General features: G+C 38.9%; 1 protein-coding gene across 5 annotated transcripts in view; it reads right to left on the bottom strand.

Moving 5' to 3' along the window:
• Positions 1 to 14,703: 14,703 nt before the first annotated feature.
• SCIN (scinderin) overlaps positions 14,704 to 22,902 on the bottom strand; it is a 69,543-nt gene continuing 61,344 nt past the window's right edge. For all 5 annotated transcript variants that reach the window (XM_071429097.1, XM_071429096.1, XM_071429093.1 and 2 more), the window contains 6 exons: positions 21,712 to 21,882; positions 21,041 to 21,218; positions 20,443 to 20,564; positions 18,697 to 18,774; positions 17,382 to 17,442; positions 14,704 to 16,436 (listed from right to left, as the gene is read on the bottom strand). In XM_071429097.1, coding sequence (XP_071285198.1) covers positions 16,303 to 16,436; positions 17,382 to 17,442; positions 18,697 to 18,774; positions 20,443 to 20,564; positions 21,041 to 21,218; positions 21,712 to 21,882 — 744 coding nt within the window. In that variant the 3' untranslated portion in view covers positions 14,704 to 16,302. The remainder of the gene's footprint in view (positions 16,437 to 17,381; positions 17,443 to 18,696; positions 18,775 to 20,442; positions 20,565 to 21,040; positions 21,219 to 21,711; positions 21,883 to 22,902) is intronic.

Below are 22,902 nucleotides of genomic sequence, written 5' to 3'. Positions count from 1 at the left end.
TTACGAATGTCTGATAACACATTGACTACATTTACTGTTTCCAGAGCATACAGGTGTTAGAGGAGGCCTGCAGGAGGATTGTTTTCTCTCAGCTCTTCTTGCTGCCGTACCATGGTTCTGTTCCCGCCACTGCTCTAAGGTTCACTTAGGCCTTTGCCAGTGCAGTTTGTGCGGCTGTGCCAATGCAGATGGTCACTGGGCCTGTGTTGGGTGCAGCCCAGACCAGTGTGCAACAGCACACAGGAGGATCAGAGCAGAGCATGCTGCAAAAGTCTTCATCTACAGTCCTTAGATAAAAATTAATACATCAATCTTTACATAAAAGCATATATTTAACGGTTAGCTAACTCTACCAGTCCAAGTGTATGTTTTTTCCATAGTTAGTATCACAATCATAGAATCATAGAGTGGTTTGTGCTGGAAGGAGCTTTAAAGATCATCTAGTTATGGCCCCGGTGTTGCCACATTTCTCTTCACAGAGAAAAGGCAAGACACAATTCTTCCCAAGGATTTCTGAGATTCACATTCTCTGAACCTCAGAGAAAGGGAAAGCACAATTCTTATCGCTTGCTGTGCCTGTGTTGTGCCAAAGTAGAATGGAATATGGAGATTGTTTATCCAAAGTGAGGATGTTTCCTTGGCCTGTCAGGGCCAAGAGTGTGTGCGTGTGTGGACTGTGCAGTTGTGTGCAGGGTTGAGTGCTTGGCAGATTCAGTTTTAGATGTATAGAATACTATAGTATAATAAAGTAATGAATTAGCCTTCTGATATCAGTGGAGTCAGATGCATCATTCTCTCCCCTTCGTCGGAGTCGCCTTTGATTTGCGATACCCCACTGCTGTGGGCAGGGACACATTTCATTAGAGCAGGTGGCTCAGAGCTCCGTCCAACCTGGCCTTGAACAGTTCCAGGGATGGGAATCCACAGCTTCTCTGGGCAACCATCCAAATCTTAGACCAGCTGAGCTTCAGTAAAAGAGAATGGTCATTTTCAATATTAGTCTTGCCTTTTTGTCTAGAGGACTTCAAGATTTCTTGATGTGGCTGCTGAAAAGGGTTCATTTACAAGAATATTCGGACCATCATATTTCTTTTTTTTCCCTTTGAAAGCATTGTAGTCCATATTTTACATCACAGGTAATTTTATGTAAAAGAGAAGTAATTGAATAGTAAAGGGACATATAATAGCAAAAAAAATTCCATCGTGTGCTGTAGGCAATGCTTCATGTTATTAAAGTGTTAAGATACCCATGCTAGTTGTACTAAAAATAGCAAAATTCTAATTTGCTTACATCTGAGATTAATATTTCCCTGCTTTTATCTTTGCTCATTATTTACATCCTGATCTTGCAGCTGATTCTTTTTGGCCTGTTTGTATAGGAAGGTGATTTTACATCTATGGAAAGGAGAGGTAGGTTACTACCCCTAAGGCCAGCTGGTAAGGTTTTTGATTTGGTGGTATTTTACAGTACTTTTGCATAACATAAAGAACTGCATAGCATACAATGTAATAGAAAAATATCTATAGTGAGAGGAAAATTGGGGCTTAATTATTTAATGGATGGTTTTCAGTAATTCAAAATTGGGAGGATATCAGCTAGAAATACCTTGTTAAGGAATATTACTGCAGATAATAGATTTATTCATAAAGTTTGACAAGCTGAAATAAATCAAATTGACCTTTATCTCCACGTACAAAATTAACTATCCCCTATTTTTAATGGAAAAATAACCCTATTAGATATTATGGTCTCCTAAACCTTTGTGTCTGATTGTTACCAAGGTCCATTCAAACTTTAACACAGCTTCCTAATAATACATTTTACAATTAATTCCATGAGAATGGATCTTGGCTAGCTCCTCCCCTCATGGAAGGTATTTTGATTTTGACCATAAGATGCATGAGGCTGTTTTTATCTCTTGTTCTGCTGAAAAGCAGTCAATACATAATATTTTATTGGAAAGGGAGGGATAAAGAACTGATGTTTTTTTCTAAGGTATAACGTATCCAACACAGTAGGTGGGGAAGGAATCTCATAAATCTTGTAAAAAAAGTTTTATGACATCAGGGAGGTCATTTAAGATTGGACAGAAATTAGTATCTTCAACATGAGCATTCCTGTATTTGTAAATATATACATGGAAATAATCTGTGCTCTCCAGAAAATGCCTGGACACTCCCTACAGTTAATTTATCACATTTACCTGTTGTAACTTGCTATGAAGTGAATTATGATCTCTCTGGGGCTGAGACTATTTTTCACTGTAAGTCTTCTTTGCACCTTGATCTTAATTAATGCCTGTAGGCACTTCTGCAAAACAGCTATTAAATAACAATCCAAATGGATCAGCTCCTCCCATACACTTCATGCTGCTTTAGAAGTCAAATGAGCAGACTGGGCAGGTGTTGTGGAGTAATGCTATCTAAATTAGTGGGAGTGTAGAAGAGTTGACACATTCAACCTCTGATAATTGAAGGCAAGGCTCTGATTATCCTGTAGAAGTCTTGAATGAAGGAGCTGTACAGAAAGAGCACCTTTCACACTTTCCAAGAGTGTAGCTAAATGGGAAGAGTGGGCTGTTCTTAGATGACAGCAGAAAATAACTGCAAGATACATGTAAGAGGAAACAATGGTGAAAGGCTCGAGCCACGTGCAGAATTTTCAATGCAGAATAAGGAGGTGCCTAATTTCTGTGTACGGGTAATTTCACATACTGATACTTTTCTCATTTCCTATCTAATCTCTACAGATCTGAGTTCTTTCTGGCTCAGCATTCCTTAGTTCATGAAAACAACTGCAGCTTCAGCTTCTATGGGCTAAAAACCTTCTCCCCTTTCCTGTTTACGCAGTGCACCAGTGTAAATAGTAATATATTATTTTCTACATAGGTTTCTTACGTATGTGCTATAAATACTTTCCACTTAGAAGAGGGCAGGGCCAGGGACAAATCATTGTGTTTCAAGAAAAAGAAGCAGTACCTGTAAAACATGCATCTTCTTCACTATGATAAAGTAGTTTGGTTTTTGGTTTTTTGTTTTGTTTTGTTTTGTTTTTTTTTTTTTAAATTCCTTAATGGCCTGGGCATAATTTTGGTTCAGGGCAGGTTTGAGGGGGGCAGGCTTCCAATGCTGCAATTATTAACTGCTTCTGAGAAACTTAGATAGTCCTTATTAGGGATATGGACCATGAAATTGGTTGAAGTGTTGCCAAGAAAGAATTGGCTTACAGTAGAAAGATAAGATTATTGGAAATTTTAATATTATTACCCAACAGAGACTTAAATTACCTTTTAATACATATCACCTCCTTTACTGCAGGAGCTGTCTCACAGTGCCCAGATAATAAAAATGCAAAGGATCATCAAACATCTACTTGCAAGGTTGTGTGTATTCTTCATAAGAAATCATCTTTCATATGGAAATAACAATTCATGGAAATTAAATCTAGCAGTTCATGAGAGGTTTACTGTAGCAGGACATTAAATCAGAGATTTCATTAGTGCTGGTCATTTTAAAGTTAAATTCCAGTCAAGTAGGTATGACTCTTGTTATACAACCACATCTAGTGATGCAGCAAATGAGAAATTCCTTCCAAAGCAAAGATGGTGGGCTTGAATTTCCTTGGCCAGATATGCACCATATTCCGTTTGTTTTCATTAAATAGCTTCATTCTGAAGAATAGGCTAATGGCATTTATTATCCTATACCAATAGCTAATCACCTTAGAGTTATTTTTTTTAATAGCACCACATGTTATGTGCAGCAAATTTGATTCAAATCAAATAAAAAATGAAACATCAGACAAATGATCCTGATGCCATGTACTGCAGATGCAGAGGGATGTGGCCAGAACTAAAGAGCAGCAAAAGACAGAAGCAAATATGAACAAATGCTGAAGGAGGGATAGGAAGGAAGCAGCTGCATCACAGAGCTGAATTAGTTGCCAGACACAAAGGAATGAAGTCGTAGGAAGAACAGAATTATTGCAAAGACTCTGCACTGTCAGCTACAGGTAGCTGGTCTACAGCAATGGGATGCCTACCCCCATCTTCATGAGGGAGGTGTGTTAGCAGCCTCACACCACCAGTTATTGCTGCTCCATGTGGAAATCAAGCAGATTTCTCAATGTGTATGAAAGAGAAAATCAATTGCATTTCAGTACAATGTGGCAAACCTAGGCAACCTAGGCTGGGGTAATATGTATTAATGTTTGTGTAATAGCAATAATGTTTATTATTACAGTAGCCAACTGTAGGTCAGTTGTACATTCAAAAACTGAAGTTACTTCTCTTCAACTATACTCTAGATCTCAGAGCTAAAAAAGTACTGCTTTGAATTGTTACATGGTTCTGAAAGTATTGCTTTGAGTAGTTGCATGGTACATAAAATATTACAGCAGTTTCACCATGAATTTTGAAACCCCCTTAAAAATGAGCACTGCGAATTAAATAGCTGACAAATTTCAACACAAGTTTTTGCTCTTAAGACTATCTCTTAAATTGATGTACAAAATTTTTTGCACAAAGAAGCCTTTTATCATCTTTGCTACATCTGCTGAATTCTTTTATGATAACTTACCTGGTGGATTAACTACTTTGCTTTGATTATTCAAAAGTAGTTGGTGGTAGAAAATCTAATTTATTTCCTCACAATAAATAAGCTTAGAGCAGTAGGAGATGGAGTTGCTGTGTGTAGAACAGTTAATTAAACTTACTGTCATTTCATACTTAACCTTCACATGAAGTCTAACATCTGTATTTTGCTACTTTCATTTTCATAAATAAACATAATGCCATACAGCAGACTAACAAACAAAAAGCCTCTTCTGATACTGACAGTGAAGAGTTTGTTGCATCTTCAATTCTATTCAGGTGTGTTAGCTGAAAGAAAGCTGTACTAGCTCATAAATGTTCTTAGTCACACTGAGCAAGTGTTGGCTCAGGGTAACTGAAGTTTTAACCTCCGCCTTCCAAGCTCCATGAATTTTGGTTGTTTCATGCTCTGATGGGATGGCTGTAATGGTGGTGACTCCATGTTTGTGGAACACAGGGAACAGCCTGACCACTTTGTGTCCATGTGGTTGTACAAGAAATGCACCTTCTGTGGCAGGGTGGGACAGCAGAAGGGTTGTGCCCAACAGCATCTTTGTGTTAAGGACTTGTGTGACAAAACTCTCAGCCACACTGAGTGTTCATTTAATAGCAGAGTGTAATTCATAAGGGTTTAACATAGATCCCCTCTTCATATGATACAAAGTTTATAGTCACAAAATCCAAACCTGGACATAGGATTTGTTATGGGGAAGTTTTAAAGAAGAGAAAAAAGTTGGTTTTTTTTTTACAGGAACCCCTGGTTTCCACTCCTCCTTCACTAAGAAGCTGGTGCTAAAAAACACCCAGCAAATATGTTTATTAAATAAATGAACAGAATACCTTCTACTTTAATCCTTCATTACATGAGGTAAGACTTCATCATGAGCAATTCCAGTGTTCAATGTGTGATACTACACATGAGCAAGCCTTGGTCTGCATGTTTTCTTCTATAGTTGTATACTGATCAAAGACTTACATTCACCTCAGCAACAGGTTCCCCACTTCCTACCCCAGGTTTGTGACAGCACTTTTGCTTTTATAGGGTTTTTTCCCCCTCTGAAACTAGTGACTTGAGTCATCACACTCTTTTGCTTAGAATGTAGTGGTAATTCAGTGCTGCATTGAAAATCTTGCCAGTTAAGAGAATGGCTTCCAATATCTTTTTTAGTATTGTTTCCCCCAGAAAACCTATGGGCACTTTAGGGTTGTCTTTGGGGTTTTTTTTAGTTGGTTTGTTTTTTTGTTTTTTTGGTGGGGTTTTTTTTTTTTGGTTGGTTTTTGTTGTTGTTGTTGGTTTAGTTTTTGGTTTTTTTTCTATGCCAGAATCATTCTAAACAGTTTAAAATTCTATCAGGCTGAGATTTCACTATCAGCTGCAATCTTCTCACATTGCTTCCTTTGAAAAGGGTTGCAGAGTTTTTAAATATAATGCTTTAATATGATGGGAGCAGTTTGCAAGCATATTAAAAGTACTACAATTACAAATATAAGAGCAGCATATTTTATTTTGCCCCTGTATACATGGATTTAATATGTGAAGGTATTTTCCCAGCTCCAGAATAATAATGGAAATGTTGGTAGTATAACTACTACTGTTTGAAATGTTGTTAGCACAGAGTAACAATGAAGGAAAGAAAAAACTGCTATTAAATATTTTTCTTTTCTAAAGAACTATATAAATATTGTATAACTATTTAACATGTATAAAGCTGCTGACATTTGCTGGAATTGTAATAGATAGGAAAAAACAAACAGACCTTGGACATCACAACAAAGAAGGCTTTTCTTTGGTAAATTTGTATCTCAGTTGATTTTCTGTGGTGGAAAAAAAAGTTACAAGTTCTGACTGAAGCTTCTGACTAAGTGTTTATGGGATGAAACATTCATTTAAGCCAGTTCTTTCCCAACAATCCATCTGCTTGCAACAGTTACTTATTTAAAAGCTATGCTTTGTTCTTCAGGTGCTGCATATATCCAAGAGGAAGTACCAGGACAGGAAGAAGCACACAGCACTCAGTTCACAGAGTCAGAGTTAGCATATGGTTAATGAAATGCTTAAATGACAAATATGGTGCACTGAAACCTGCCATGAGAGCATTTCAAAGATAGTGACAAAAAATAAAGCACTGAAACTCCACTGATTTGCAGGGACTGGCCTGTTCCTGTGGCTGGCTGAAGCAGGGAGCCTGTGCCTGTGTGGTGTGCACATCTGGGTCTTGGATGTGTTCCCACCATTTTTGGCAACAACTGAGAGGTGATGCCCATCCAATATACAGGGTTCACTGTGAGAATGAGCAGGCTGTTCATCTGTAATAACTTTATGTAAATCAAGCTAAGTGCACACCTTGAAGAGGAAATTCAGTTGCTCATCTCTCCTAAAAGGCACAGCAGCAGTAGAAACAGATTTCACAGAGATTGCACTGCATGGAAATAAAATTTTATGGGAGATATGCCTAAGCTCCCAGGAGGATTGTGAAAAATCTAAAGTCTCTGCTTTAGTGTATAATAATGTGGGTAGTACAGTGATAATGTCACAGCTCCTTGAGCCTGGTGCTCAGAGGCAACAGCTAAGAGAAGTCCCCACTGGGACAGTGAAATATACCACAAACAATTTGTCTGATGTTCTCCAACCACTGTTTGGTAATTTATCAGTGCTTCTAATAATAGGAGCTTGTGAGTGCTGCTTATAACTCCTGGTCGCATACAGAACAAATAGTATGGAATGTAACTACTCTCTGGCTTTCTGAAAGCATCTTTCTTATATGAGTGAAAAGAGAGACCTGCTGGCTCCCTAGATAGAGAGGAGGGGTTTATTTTTATTTTTTTAAAGAAAGAAACAATTTATTATTAATTTTAGTAGGATAACTGAGTTCAAATTAGTTGTAATATCTTTAATGAGGTAATTAATTGATTAACAATGTTCCTGAAGAAAAACAACAAATACGTGTTTTAACAGATAAATTAACTCAGTTTTTTTAAACCACAGAAGACTGGAGAAGCTTACTGAGCATCTGTGCAGCCCACTGGTCTCAATCTCTGCAGTGCTTGCTTTGCTTCCTACCAGAAGCCTTTCCCAAGCACTTCATTCTGGCTCTGTAGTTGTGAGGCATTTGTGAGTTTTCAAAAACTGTGTCACTAGCTGGATCTTTAACCTGTCTTTTTAGTCAACAGGCATCTGAAGTGCACAGTGAAATGTTTCATATGGCCCAGCAAAATAAAACATAAATTTGCACTCAGAATTATGTATGACCCAATTCTTTGCTTGCAAAGAAGGTCATAGTTCTGAGTGGCTTTTCATTCAGAGGCTTCCCAGGCACTAGGAGTTTTGAGCTAAGACTCACCTGTGTTTGCCCCTATTCCAACACAACAGCACTCCCAAGTGTAGTACATGCAAACCCTGATATGGCAGGTCCTACAGCTTTGCCAGCTGGGTGGCAATTGCATCCAGTCCCTGTGCATGTTTGGATTTTGACCAATATATTAAATTTTGTTTTGAAGCAAGAGGGTGTTAAAAATCAGCTTTCCAGGAGGGAATGGAAAGAGCAAATACTCCTTTGCTTTGATTTCTAGTATGAAAAATAAACTTCAGTCAGCAGAATATGAATGAGAGCTAAGCATTCTAGATTGGATTTTTCTCAAGCCCAAACAGAGTTGTTTGGCTGCCAGTCATAAGAACTACAGAGTTTCAGTGCCTCCAAAGGAGCTCTTTCCCCCCAGGGACATGGATAGTTTCACCAGCTAGCCTCAACTCTGGCATGAAGGTTTCAGTCTCTTCCATTGAGAAATGATGGGCACCTTATACTTAAGTACTGGATATTTGTTGCAGTTTCTAAAACTTAAGCCAAATTAAAAAAAAAAAAAAAAAGATAATTCTTCTCAGTTACAAGAGTTTCAATGTGAAATCTGAGCCTATTACAGTGTGCTTTAGCAAAAACAAAACCAACCCTTATCCTAGGGAGCTTCCAGGTTTGTATTTATGATTAGATGAAAAAGAGGAGAAGAAACAAACTAAAGAGAGGACGATGAAAGAATGGTTTCAGGGAAGACAAACACTGTGTGGGTGGGGAGGAGTAATTTCATCTCCTTGCTCAGCTGTAGTCTACATTTTTAAAATCTTATCAGCTCACCGTGTCTTCTTTTTAAGTTAACAGCAGATCTAAAAATTACTTCAGTGAATGCAAGATTAGGCCTACTGCTTGCTAAATGTTAAAAGCTAAGTCACTTGAAAATTGATTTGAAAGCTAAACCCGGGGGTGTTAGGCAGAAAGCTTTCTTTCACATCCTAGGTTTCAATTCTTGGAGGGGAAAAACAGTAAACTCACTTTGAAAACCTTATAAAACCTGTCCCTGCAAAATCGTTTTTGCTTTCCTCTCCCAGGGAATATGATTCAAACAAACCACATCATACATTCCAATTCCATAATATTGAAAAAGAGAAACCTTTCAGAGAATTCGGCACAGCTTCTGCCACTAGAATTGTAAACTCTCATAAAACCCTGGCAAAATACTAATTTTAAAATGCACACTTTTTAAAGCCTTTTGTTAACATCACAGCATTTTATCAGAATGTAGGTTTCCCATTCTCTGGCTCTCATGGCCACACCACACTACTTAGCAGGATTTAAACAAAGTAAGGAAGGCAAATAAACAAACTTGTGGAGGAACAGATTGTTTAGCTGAGATTTTAACTGAACTCCAGTGAATGGAGGCAATACTGCAAGAGGCAGCAGTTGAAGTGCTGCAAGGGTAAGCTCTGCAGTTTTCATCTCTCTGAAGCCTTCCTCTTCACCTCTCCCAGGACTGATCATAGAAGATTAAGAGTCCAAGCAGGACTTCTAGGGAGCAGAAGCAGCAGTGGGATACTATGAACATAATCAATTTTTTTTTTCTAATTGAATTATTTTATTCAAGGCCTTTCCACTGCTGGAAAAGAAAAATCAAACAAATAATACCTCCTTATGAAAGGAAAAAATAAGCATGGACATATCATAAACAGAAAGAATCTATTCAAGGAAGTCTTCATGCTTTGAACATTTTGTATTTCAGATGGTATATGATAAATATATGATACATACAGCACATGAGTAGATGAAACCCCAAACTAAATCTTCAGAGGAAGCATGAGAAAGCTTTAAAGAGGACAAATGGTTATATCCCTTCCTCCTGGCTTACTGATGGAAGGCCTCTGAAGCCATAGATCATTGTGTGAAAGGCTGTTACTAAATCTGAGAGATTCTGCCTGCTGAGGGTCACTTAAAGAGCCCTGCCCTTCTGCTTAGGGACACCAATATCTGCACAGTCTTTCATCTCAGCACAACTGTAGATACAGGGATTTTCAAGTTAGCATCACTGCACTCCCTGCAAATCATTCATCTTTGAGTCCTTGCTGAGGACTGATTGAAGTCACAGCAGTCTGGCACGTAAAGCACATATGTGTTTCTGTGGTTTTCAGACCTGTGATAAGTCAGAATTAAGATAAAACAAGAGCCATCAGCTGCTACCACAGAGGCTTAACTCCAAGCTTTCACTGGGCCAGCATGATGAAATTGTGTGAAACCAAAAGCAGCAGCCAGCAGACATTTGTTGGAGAACACAGACAACATTTAAATGCAAAACCAAAGCTTCAAAATGAACAAGAAATTTGGTAATCTTCATCCCTCCATCTGTAGTCAGTGAGCACTTTTTGTTTCTCTCAGTTCATACCATTCTCAGTTCATTCTCTCAGTTCATACCATTCTCAGTTCAGTTCATTGACTATGGACAGGACTCATCGTGCTCAGTCTCTGGATTGAAGCCATGTCTGTTACCCAGTATAATTCAATAATAATGAAAGAAAGATCCAGTACATTATCAGCACTCACAGTCCTTAAGTCAACCACAAAACACCACTTGCCAGAAACAAAATGAGCTGCGCTGCAGAGAGGCCTCATGTTTTAACAACAGCAGCAGAAAAGTTTCAGGACATGGGAGATCAGACAAGATGCCATCCCTTTTAAAAGCCAATCTTTTCTTTTTCCAAGTTGAAGTAAGAAGCACCTGAGGATTTTGCTATTTCTTTGTAAACACAGCAGAGCCTTATCTTTGCTTCATACTTACAATCCCCAGAGCAGTTGCTCCCATCCTGGAGAGGAATTTTTATGGACCTGATGCAGATACACCCATAGTTACAGCTTTAATGGAGTGTTAAGGCTGAACAGGCGAGGATGAGAGATCTATTTTAGCTTATATTGTGTTATACTATAAAAGCTTTACTTCTCAGTTGAGCTGGCCTCTGCCCTTCCTCTGCTGCCCTAATGCCACAGCTGGTGGAGCTGCACCCATTCTTCAGCAGGTCTCTGAGGCACCACACTCACCTCATCTAATCCTGCTCTGAGCAAGTCTCTGCATCCTGGCACCAATAACCCAGGCCCCTGTCTGGATTATGAGCAGCACCTACAAGATGACAGTGTGAGAAGTGACTTGACTAGGTCAGGCATTGTACAAACACACAGTATAAGACAGAGCAGCTTAAATAAACAGGGAAAGGATTGAGGAAATCCTTGTTTAATAGGTAGAGAATAGGACAGTGAATTCAGTGATTCACTTCACACAGACAACAGGAAATACAGGTACCAGAATCCCTGTTTGCTGCTTTGAATATCAGACAAGTTTTCATCACCTTTCCTCACACAATCTTAAAAAAAGATCACTTTCAGCCTCTGGAATTCACACATGGGATTATTTGGATGCTGAAGTGCATCTGCAGATGCTAAGATGGGACTGAGTCTGGCAGCAGAAGGCTGCCTGGGCCTATCCAGAAGGAAAGGAGGGGATTGTTAGTGGGCTTCTTACCTGTTCTTGGTGGTAGGACATTCACTGCCACTTCTTACCCAAGTATAGTAGGAGAGTAGCTGGTTAGTGTTGGGAAGGACAGCAATCTTTGGTGCTGTTAGAGATGAGTGCACCCCACTCAGCTGGTTACATGGGGACTCTGATGTGCTGCAAGGCCCACTGCAGGAAACCTGTGACCTTTCTGAGACACCTCTGTGAAAATCTAAGCCTCGAGGGAAATCTGTAATCTTCCAACCAGCGGTCTGTATTAATCACAGTTGTTTCTGTAGCTGCTTGTTCTGTAGCAAGGGTATCAGACAACACAAAGCATGGTGAACTGTTGGGCAAGTGACACTAAAATTACCTGATTGCATCCAGCCTTGATATTAGTATTGCCAAATGCTGGGAAATCACCCTGAGTCACCTCTGTGATATCTGCTGAAGAGCAGCAAGGAGACCTGTGCTCTTCTAGCACCGTTAAGAGGCTTTTTTAAAGTAATCAGAGCATGGCTGCTGCGTGTGCCTCTGGGCCTTTCAGTGGGATACTGTTCCAGTCTCCCCTGCTTGCTTCATGCAGCTGATTTTTGAGGCAATGATCTGCAGTCTAACAAACAATAAAAATCAATGCTTTCACTTGATGCTTTCATTTCATGTGCACGGAGGCCCAAATTTCACTGCTGGCTGATTAAATGTGGTGGTAAAATGTACAGTGTTGTGGTTCTCAGCACACCCTTAACAACCCTTTGAGAACACTCACAGGGTGGAAGTGTGCATGTGTTGAAGAAGAAGCCTGATACAGACTGTTTCACCTTCTGCTTGCTCCCCTGGAATAACTCTGCTATTATTAAAGAAAACAAGCTTACACAATATGCTGTTCTGTAGGGACAATTTCTTTCCCCTGAAATGCAAATATGCTATAATGTCAAGAGGAAAATGACAAACAGAAGGAGAAAGGCCCAAATAATAATCTGTTAATTTTATGCCATGGTGGGCCTCCTAGTTCCCATTGGTCAGCCCTTCTCCTCCCTGCATCTTGGAAGCTTTCATTGAAGTGAGTGTAATATATTCATTTTCAGCATAAGGTAATGGGCTAACAGGAAGAGAAGGTCAAAGTAGCTTTAGGCCAGTCAAGAGAGGATGTAACTAGGCATTAAGGACAGGTAGTAGATTAAAGATCTGATTTTGTTTTCAGAAGTTCCTTTGATTTTAGCATCTGAACTCCTAGCTGTAAGAAGGGAAAAGTGTACTGTTTCTTTATCTAACAACAACATTATTGTCTTTAAAAAAGAAAATGCAAGGATTTGTAGAGTCATTACAGCAAAGTATTATCTAGCTCTGGTTTTATTGGATAATAATTTTTTGGCAGTTGGCATATACTTGCATTTGGCTCAATTAAGCCATAAAGGCAGAACTTCAGTGAGATGCTGCTGAAGCACTTGTATCCTAAAGCAAAGTTTGAAGGTTTTTTTCTGAAACTTTCCTATAGAGAAGTCAATTCTGAAGAAGATTTTCAGTCCATGGAAAAGAATAGCTTTGTTTGGGCTAATTTTTTTTCTTTTAAATTCTTTCACATTCAGTAAAAATGAAGACTACAAGAAGATTACAAGATTAATAACAAGAAGTGTTCCTGTAGCCTATGAAGATGTCTAAAGATGTCTGAGAGCATCTCCGGCTATAGTCTAGTGAGCGAAATATTTTCTGTATGATTCCTCAGTTATCCTGTGAGAGGAAACCATAATCCTACTGTCTACCACCTCCCATCACCAGCATCTTCTTGCTGCAGTTGAAGCCTGTGTGAGTCTGCACTGGCAAGAAACCAAACCATTCAATTGAATTTAGCTGCATTTAACATAGTCATTTACAGCAGATCTAATTCTATATAGCACTATGTGCTATGGTCAAAATGGGTATTTAGAACAATGATTCCAGAAGCTGACTCCTGTGCTGTGCATAATCTGTAGTTATACTCTAAGAGCATGGTATTTTATGTAATATGAATACTACATAGGACTATAATGTCCTGATGGTTCTAAGGATTCCTAACACCTTTCTGCTGCAATGAAATAAAGATGAAAAATGATGCTGTGTTTACAACCAATAGAACATGAATGCTTTCTGTTTGGTAATAGCATAATGAAACTCCTAAATCAGAGTCTAATTTGGCCATTGCAAGTAGAGTGAACATACTATTACTGGGTGATAATACTGCAAGACACAGCTTATTCTTGACTGAACTTGACTGTATTCAGATCTGCAAAATTTTTTCTATTATGAAAACAAGGCAGATAGGTTTGATATGTGTATTCCTTAAGTTAGGTGCTTAAATATTTTCTTGAAAACAGCTTAATCTTTAACATTTCCAAGCACTCATAGTCCATCCTGTCTGTCCTCCCTCATTCTCTTCTTCTCTCGAGGGGAAGAAATACATCTTTGTGTGTACTGCACATATATTATGAAAAATAAACTTCCTCACTGGCAAGCAAGCCCAAGAACAATGTTGCAAGCAGCTGTTGTGCTTAAAGCCCAATGGAGAACACTGTTCCCTTATGAGCTCTCAATGCTCCTCTCAACATCAGCAATCAGCATGCCAGAACAATGTATTACAAACTCAAAAGCCCAAGCCAGGAGACCACAAAAGCTCCTCTGTCTTGTGTGAGGGAACTGAAAAGAGGCTTTCACAGTGCTGGAGAATATGCTGGCAGACTCTGCCAGTTCAGAGCCCTCAGTGTCCCGGAAGATGTTTATGTGCAAGAAGGACAAATCTTGTCTAATCCTTGGTTCAGAAGCTACTATAACTGTTATTTTTTAAAAATGAGAAGAATCATATGTATGTGTTGAAGACAACAATCAGATAATTTAAGGCTGCTCAGTGGCTGAGGCATTGAAAAGGTCTTTGTGCTCCTTCCAACAGGAGGACATCTTATCTACTCTCACAAATAAGAAGCAAGATGCATCCTTTAAAAACAAACATAAACCTATTTCCTCCTATTTTATTACGTAGTTATTTCTGTACTCAATTATTTTTGCAAGCAAAAAGTTATAAAACCAGAGAGCTTGATTAACAACAATGGTGTTTTTTCTTAAAGATGAAAATAACCTAATAAGCACCCAGTTCTTTGATTTTCACTTAGGTTTGTAATTGTCAAGTTGGTGAGAAGAGTTAAGCTTCCATTGGGTAAAATGGCACCAAAGTCAAAACAAGTAACTTCTTACTGCACTGTCCATTTAAAAGGTTTTCAGGAAATCTTTCTAGACTCAGTGGAAGCACTGCCCTACAATATGTCAGAGAGAGGAAGATCAGTTTGGCATATAGAATACTGGTTTTTGTAACTTTATTTTAAATGAAATGACATTCAGATACAGCCCAGCTATATTAGCAGACATTTAAACAAATGTTTAAAGCTAACTCCTATAATTAATCTCTTAGCTTCACGATTCTTTTGTCATTGATATTATGAGCTCAGACTAAATTCACTCTTTTGCATTACCCTGATTTAAAATCCCAAGCATGTTAGAAAATACAAAAATATCTAAAATTTCACTTTCCAAACAAACTTATATAATAAAATAAAAATAAGAATAATAAAACTGCTGAAATGCTGTCATTAAAAAGCATCGATATGATTTACAGCTGTACAAATTGTTGTTTAAAACAAGCATTACTGGGTAAGTGATCAAAGCAGACTAAAGATCTGAAGAAGTTTTCCCACTGCCCTTAAATTGATTTTCTTCTGGCTAAGTTACAAATAAAAGCCACTTTGAAAACATACTTTTAAATTCACCAGAATAAAAAAAAAGCTCAAGTAAGTGTGCCTGAGAGAAAAGACAAGGCCATATTCCATGGTGCATACTTACATTCCAAATTCCCAGAAATGCTACTGAAACCAGGGGTTTCCTTGCTTTTGACATGCTTGATATTTGTCTAACACCTGCAGATAAAATTAGAAAGACATCCTGCACCTGACAAGGTGAACAGTCTGCATGCTGAAGAAGAACTGAGCATTGCTGAGTAAGGCAACTGAGGTGAAGGATGGCTTAAGAGCTATCTGGTTAAGGCAGAGGATATGTTTTCAAAGCTGTTACTTCTGCTTCCACTTCAAAGCACTAGTGCACTACACCGTGTTTAAGAGCTTTAGTTAAAAAGACCTGGTGGAGGTGGAGCTGGTTCCGAGATAAATCTAAAGGAATTCATTACAATACTCTAGACAGTCCCTCAAAAAAACCTTTCTCAGTTTCATATTCTGACAGTACTCAGTCTAAGGCTCCACACATATATGGATTAACAGGGTAAATAAACCTGTTAAGCACAGCTTTCTCCAAATATCCATCCATATTTTCCCCCTGTGAGCTACAACTCCCACTGTGGATCAGACATTATCTGAAATTTTCAATGAGTGTAGCAATATGTGGGCCTAATAATTAAATCAGGTGCAGTCCTTTCCTTGAAATGGATAGTTTTATTCCTCTCTCGGGCCAAATTCTGCACACTATTATTTTGACCTTAATCTAAAGGAATTTCTGTGGCATTAGTTTGGATTTTTAAGTGAAGACAGAATTTAGTCCATTTTAGCACATTAAAATAAACTGATCCACAGCTTCTCTTTAAAGAGAATCAGGAGATTAAAGAAAATGTATTTCTTTCTTTTAAGATTAAAGATTGGTAGCACTTTCTGTATTTACTACTAGAAGTGCCCCACTCACCCCGTTTGGCCAGTTTACAATTATAATTTATCCTTCCCAGTGCTAAGGATTTCTAGGTTATTCACAGAAATACATCAAAGCTCAGGAAAGTGTAACAACAGATGCATCGTGTTGTTGCATAAGCTTATGCTTAAAAATACTAGAAAGTAGCTGGGCTCTGGTCATTCTTTGGCTTGAAGCTGGAGTCTCTTTGGAGAGATCAGTTCTTCCATCTGTTTGAGTCCCAAGCCAGGAACCAGCCTGTGAATGTGGGGGGTTCATGCCCTTGCTTCACAATGACAATGGGGGTTCCCTTATCTCTGCCAGAAGGATCTGTTTCAATATAGCGTTTGGCTAAAAACAGAGAGGAAATAAAACATGGAATGATTAGTTAATTCCTTTGGTATAAAAAATGCATTAAAAGCCACAGTGAAAGAACACAGGGTTGCTATAATACACTATTCAATTGATTATTTCAAAGGCAATGAGAAGATCAGGTAAAGGCTGATTTTTCCCAACCAGCAGTAAAGGAATTTTCCATGAAGGTAAAACAGAGGGATTGCTTTTCTGAGCAGTTTGTTGCCATACAGCTGGGTTTTGGCTCTAACAGGAGAAAGTGTTTGCTGGTGCTGTGAGTATGCACAAGCTTTGTTCCCAATTTGTCCATGTAAAAGCCAGTGAATGTAGTTTCTCTAGATGACATCTCAACATGACATCAATACATATGGAAACACAGCCAGGTAACCCCAGCTGCTCCAGGGAAACATGCAAGGGTTTTCAGCATGAACTTTGTCAGAAGTTCAGCTATATTAAGTCACACCAGGGATGACATGTGATTTTTCAAGGAGGTACTGCCACGTAAATTGTCTTGATTTGTTCTGTTTGTTCTGTAATTTGAATTTCCTCCTGCAAATTTAACTGAGTGAAGGGTGGCACTGTAAGGACTTGCTGGCAATCCTTTCTCTAGATACATTGTTGAGGGTGAAGGTCAGTAGGGACCTGCTTTTAAATTCCTTCTTCAGTGCAGTTACTTTTCACAGAGCTCTCCTACATATTATTTAAAAAGCTCTGCAGCCCAATAATGCTATTTTGATTAATTTTATCCTTCATAAACTTACAGAGTTTTAAATGTGCATTTAAAGGTGAAAATAGTCATCTCCTGTATTAAATCCTAATAAGCTCAGCAACACTTTGAGACACTGTAAACATAACTAGATTTCTTCTACATCATATTTTCCTCTTCGTTAAGTAATATTGGTGCTACTTCACTCAGAAATCTGCCAAATTCATTTGATTTACCTGATTTCACAGATTCCTGTCGCTCAGTTTCATTAGCATCCTTCCCAATCCAGATGAAAACCTGCAAACAGAGGAAAGAGATAACTCCCCAGGCATTATAAGGATGTTGTGTACAGCTGGTAAAGTACAAAATAGTTGATTCCTCTAGGAGAAAGAATATATGCTATGAAAAGACTGTAGAGATACAGAACTCTCACAAACCACAACTGATGTTTTCTTCTCCCTTGTGAGAAAGTATAGTTTTGCCCTCTGAAATCTCACTGCTCTCTATGACACTGGAAGGCCAGACCTTTATTCAGTCTGATGATAGGATCTCTAATTAGCTTTAAAAGGAAATTTCTCTTTGGGTGTCTCTCTGGCTTGAGCTCTGTGTGCACATAAACACTTGTGCCCTGTGACATGTGCTACCCTGGGTGACTGCTAGATAGCCAACTGGAAAACCCAGCAACCAGAGCCTTGATCTGCAATCCCCCACACACTTTTTTACTTCTCTCCAGGATTTGCTTGGAAACGAGCTACATGTCCCAAGACTTCTTATCTCAGTAGCTATGTCCCAACTACTTTCCATCCAGCTCTGTCCCACCACCCCCCATCACTCCTTTTCACATGAACCATGGACATTCCTTCTTATTTCCAAAAACCTCAGCCTTTTGTTCCTTAAGGGTTAGGCTGAAGAAGACAAATAGGGTGTGGCCCTTTTCCTCTTTCCCTCCAAGAGGAGAGGAAGGGTAGAGAGAATATACTGTGAGAAACAGATGTGTTCTCTAAATCTGCAGTGAGTTTTCCTGTCATTCACAAAGGTCTCCACATTTTCAGTTTTCAGTGAACTGCACAATGAGATTATTTCTGTCACCCTCCATTCATTTTCTAGTATGAAGAAATTTTTGTAAGGGTCTATCTAGTGCTGGTCCCTTTCTCTACTAGGACTTTTTGTAGGTGGCCCCTGCTACAAGGATTTAGTGGATTCTAGATACATTTAATGAAATAAATTTTATTTTAAATTAATAAATTTTTGTGATGATGTCAAGAACACTATTGAGAACCTTTCCAAAACTCTGCTGGGGCTTATACTCTTGCAGCCTCCATTGGTTTAAATAAGAAGTGTCTGCCATGGTCTCACATGCTTGGAAATTCAATGGCATGTGTGAACACCAGCACATCGTACAGCTCAAAAAATATAGCTCCTTTTGGTATAATTTAAAGAAAACAAAACAGCTTCCATTCTGTCAAGATGATTGCTCCTCCCATCTTACAAACTAAGTGATTAAGAATAAATTATCCTTGTTATCACAAAAGGCAGTGATACACAACTCACCTGATCCCAAACATCCAGCAACATGACATCATCTTCAGCCAAATCATCCTGAGTGAATTCTCCTGGGACCTCTTCAATCTAGAAAGGATGGTATGTTTTGAGGGTGTTTTTTTTGCTTTTAATGATTCATCAAGGCATACAATTTTGCAAAGACCTAACCTATTTTTATAATGTTAAGAGCAGAGGCTGATGAACAGTTCTTTCGTCTCCTAAAGGATCAAACCCTAAACTGATTTGATGACTGCATTAAGGGTGTTTCTCTGAAACAAAACAAATCACATAATGGCATGTCCCATAAAATCAGCTCTCGGATTTTCAGAATTGGTAAGATATCCTCAGGAGAGGCAAAGATCTACTTTATAACTATTGACTGTTGTTAAGCTGGGACTGAGGTCTGCCAGAAGAAGGAGATAGGGAAATTTGAACCTTGAGCCAACCAAGCTGATACATTCATGCAGCTTATATTCATTAATTAGGAAAAGAAACTGCTTTGGTTTGCAGTGGGTGAGCTCAGAGATTAAATACACACCCAACCAAGCTTCCCAGTCACTTGACAATGGGACATTACAGTTGACTAAGCCATTGAGGATTAGTCCCCAAAGACAGACTGCTTGCTTCTTCCAAGGACATGCAGGAAGGCAGAAGGCAGTTTAATATTATTCTGTGCGAGAAGGAGAGATAATAATGGAGCTAATGGTTCCTACTTTTAAAGGATTGTCAAGAGTTTGGCTATGTGTGGTCATGTGGGAGTGCTAAAGGGATGATAACCAGATGGTAAAAAAGACATTGCTTTTCCCCACCCTGTGTTACGGTGGCCAGAAGGTCAGAGTGGTCCCACCTGCCTCTTCTGGGACCTCTAATGGTGGTGATTCAGTTACTAGAGAAATGCTACAGGAAAGAGGGGATTTCACAGAATTTGGAGGGAATTTAAAATAAAAAGTAAATCCATAGCTCCCAGCAGACTACTGCAGAGAGTTTGGTTCCTATTACTGTATTTCCCAGAAGTATTTTAGAAGCTTGTTAGAAGAATACACTTGCCTATTCTCATAAGATTTTGAAGTCCTTATTAAAGGATCCTATTTGTTTTATCCCTCTCCAAATGACTGGGCTCTGCCTTAAGGAGACTGCCAGCTATGTCCCCTACCTAAAAATGAGTGTGTCCTTGCCAACTGGTGACACAGCACTGCCCTCCAGAACAGGGTAAGTAATTAAGCCTGAATCACAGACTTAATACCCAGTGCATAGCTCTGGGCACTTCTGCCAAGGAAGTAGGTCTTCCTACCTCCTTGAGCACAGGCCAATACCTTAAAGGCATAATTACACATCTTAAATCTCTATGGAAAATATCAGATAGCTAGGGATTTTTGGCAAGCATTTCTTTTCCTTGCCACCACTGTCAAACACGTAAGGGGCAAGGCACTGACCTGCTCTTTCTCAACAAATTGATAGCAATCTGGTGATGCTCTGCAAGAATTAAATTGCTTTTGACTGGGCAAATTTTGCATCTGCAAGCCTCTATTTCCAGGCTGGAGCAGGCTCTGGATGCAAACTTCTGCAGTAATAATTATTCTGTTCATCCATTGCATTTGGATAGCTTAAAGCATCAAATGTCCATTCTCTAGTTCTTGCTAAGCCTGGCTAACTAAGCCAGATCCCCAAATTCATTTAATGAATGACCACTGATTTCCAAGGCAAAATATACCAGAAACAAAATAATTAAACAGAAAGTATCCACAATATACTCACAATAAATCTGCCTGTCTTATTAGAACAACCATACAAGCGAGGGGGATGATCTTCAGCCTTTGTCAAGAGTTGTGATGAAGTCTGGTAAGTTTTTTTACCTCCAAGTGCTTTCCAGAATTCCTCTAAAATACATAATATATAATTTATCCACCAGCTGATTTAACATTTGCTATTTTAGCTTGTTAGTATTTCAGAAATCCCTAAAAAATCTCTTTTCTGTCTCAAAGATGAATGACTTTTCTTACAGTATTTCCTGCAGTTTGTCAAAATACTAGTATCAGTTGCATACCTAGGAAGAATCACAGAGTTATAGAATGGCCTGAGTTGGAAAGCACCTTAAAAATCATCTAGTTGCAATGCCCCTGCCATGAGCAGAGACACCTTTCAGTACATCAGGCTGCACAGAGCTCCATCCAAACCCTCCTTAAACACTTCCAGGGGTGAGGTGTCCACCACTTCTCTGGGCAACTTGTTCCAGTGCCTCCCGACCCTCACAGTAAAGATTTTTTTTCTCTAATATCTAATCTAAACCTACTGTCTCCATGCAGTGCTGTGTATTCTCAGCTGTCTATTAGCAGCCATGTGGCCTCATACGAACCTGGTTCCTGGCCTTCATTAATCTTTGCAGTCTGGCATTTGAGAACATTGGCAATGTACTGAGCTCCTTGTTCTTCTTCTTTACTTGCTCCTTTTCCTACCCACGTGTAGCCAGAGTTGTTTGGCAGTTTCAGAACAAAGACATCATTAGAGTTTAGTGACACTGCGTCAACATCAACCTAGATAAAAAAAGAAATTGTTTTATTCTTCAAATCTTCAGATAATGTAATTACTATTTTGCATATTTATATAAAATGTGTAGACATGTTAATCTGCTATGCTTTTGGTCTTCAGTTCTTCCCTAGTTTTTTACTGATACAAATTAGATTTAAGACAGGGAGCTGACTTGCAGGGCAGAACTTAGGACTGTTTGCAGTAGCAAAGCCCATCTCAAAGGAATTGCTGACTTCTTGTCTGTTCTTTGTCAGCTGACTGTTCACTGTGTGTATTCTTACAGCTCCTCTGAGTGATGCAGACTGATTCCAGCCAGCTACAGCATATTCTCTTTGGTTTATTGGACAGGTTCATCTAATAGAGCAGTGGGCTGGAGTGGTATTTGGAGTTCTGTGTTCCTACCAGATACGACTACCCAACAAGATTAGTCAGAGAACCTCATGGCAGCTCTATCATTTCCTACTGGGAATGGTTGCTTTACTTAGCAGGTGGCCTTACCTCTGCAATCCTAGTAATGGATGCCAGGTTCCTGCGGATTTGGAAGAGTCGTGTTGGTGGAGCAGGTTTCTGACCTTCCCTCCTGGATGTCCCATCCTTGTAGACTATGAGTGGTTTGTTTTTGAACAAACTCAGTAAATGTGCAGGCTCTTTGCCTTGACTGACTCGGATCTGTAGATATGTAAAGAAATGAAATAAAAGAAACAAAAGGACACACGTGGTTATTTTTGGTCTTTGCCGAACAGCTATGGGGATCTTAGCCAACAATGCTAAGTATGTTAACAAAAACGAGAAATGGCAAGCTGAAAAGATCTAAAAATACAGTTCCAGACATACAGAGTTAAAGCATTTGTGAGATTTTTTTTGTCAATCACGATGACACAAAGATAAGATTCAAACTTCCAACACAATATTTAGCTGATTAAAATGGCTGCTATAAAAATCACTCATTTTCAAAAGAACTGTCATTTCATAGTGTTTTATAGAATGACTTAATTCTCCTGAAAAACTGTCTTGAAAGTTTAGGTACCCTGTATTTAAGCAGAAGAGAATGGTTATTAATTTTATTCATTTCTATATGTATTTTATCTGCCAATGGGATGAAAAAAGTATCATGAATTTCTCATCCAGAGCGTAACATGGATGATGAAAATGAACTTCCATTACAGATGTAAAAGATGCTACTGCCATCTAAAACAAACACATTGAGCTATGAAGAATGATTATTTTTAAGTTAATGTATGATTAAAGTTCTTTGTATGCAACCATTTAATTTTCCTTTATAACAGTACCACTGGCCAAGGTAGAGGGCTACAAATCCCTGCCTTCATTCCCAGAAAGAAAGGGAAAAAAGGGAATGAGACATGCTGTGTAGCCAGCAGAGGAGGAGAAATGGAGAGCCCTCAGTGAGGCCAGGGGCAGCTGAGAGCCGGGGTGCCCAGAGGAACAGCTGCCACTGGGCACAAGCAAGTGTTTTTACTTATTTCAAAGGTAGATAGACTGCTGCAGTTGTCTGGTAAGGATAACCTAGGATACATACACTTGTAAGGGACAAACTGCAGCAGGATTCTACAAAAGGGAAAACAAAAACCTCAAACCACAAAAAAACCTCAAACCAAACAAAAACCTCAAACCACAAAAAAACCAAAAAACAACCCAAACAAACTTAAAAAACCCCAAATGACCCAAACA

This window comes from Agelaius tricolor, unplaced genomic scaffold (genome assembly GCF_023055355.1).
Source record: "Agelaius tricolor isolate 1412-34295 unplaced genomic scaffold, bAgeTri1.0.p SCAF_6, whole genome shotgun sequence".
Taxonomy (NCBI): Eukaryota; Metazoa; Chordata; class Aves; order Passeriformes; family Icteridae; genus Agelaius; species Agelaius tricolor.
The sequence above is the reverse complement of the archived record's forward strand: the minus strand, read 5'-3'. Positions and strand labels throughout refer to the sequence as shown.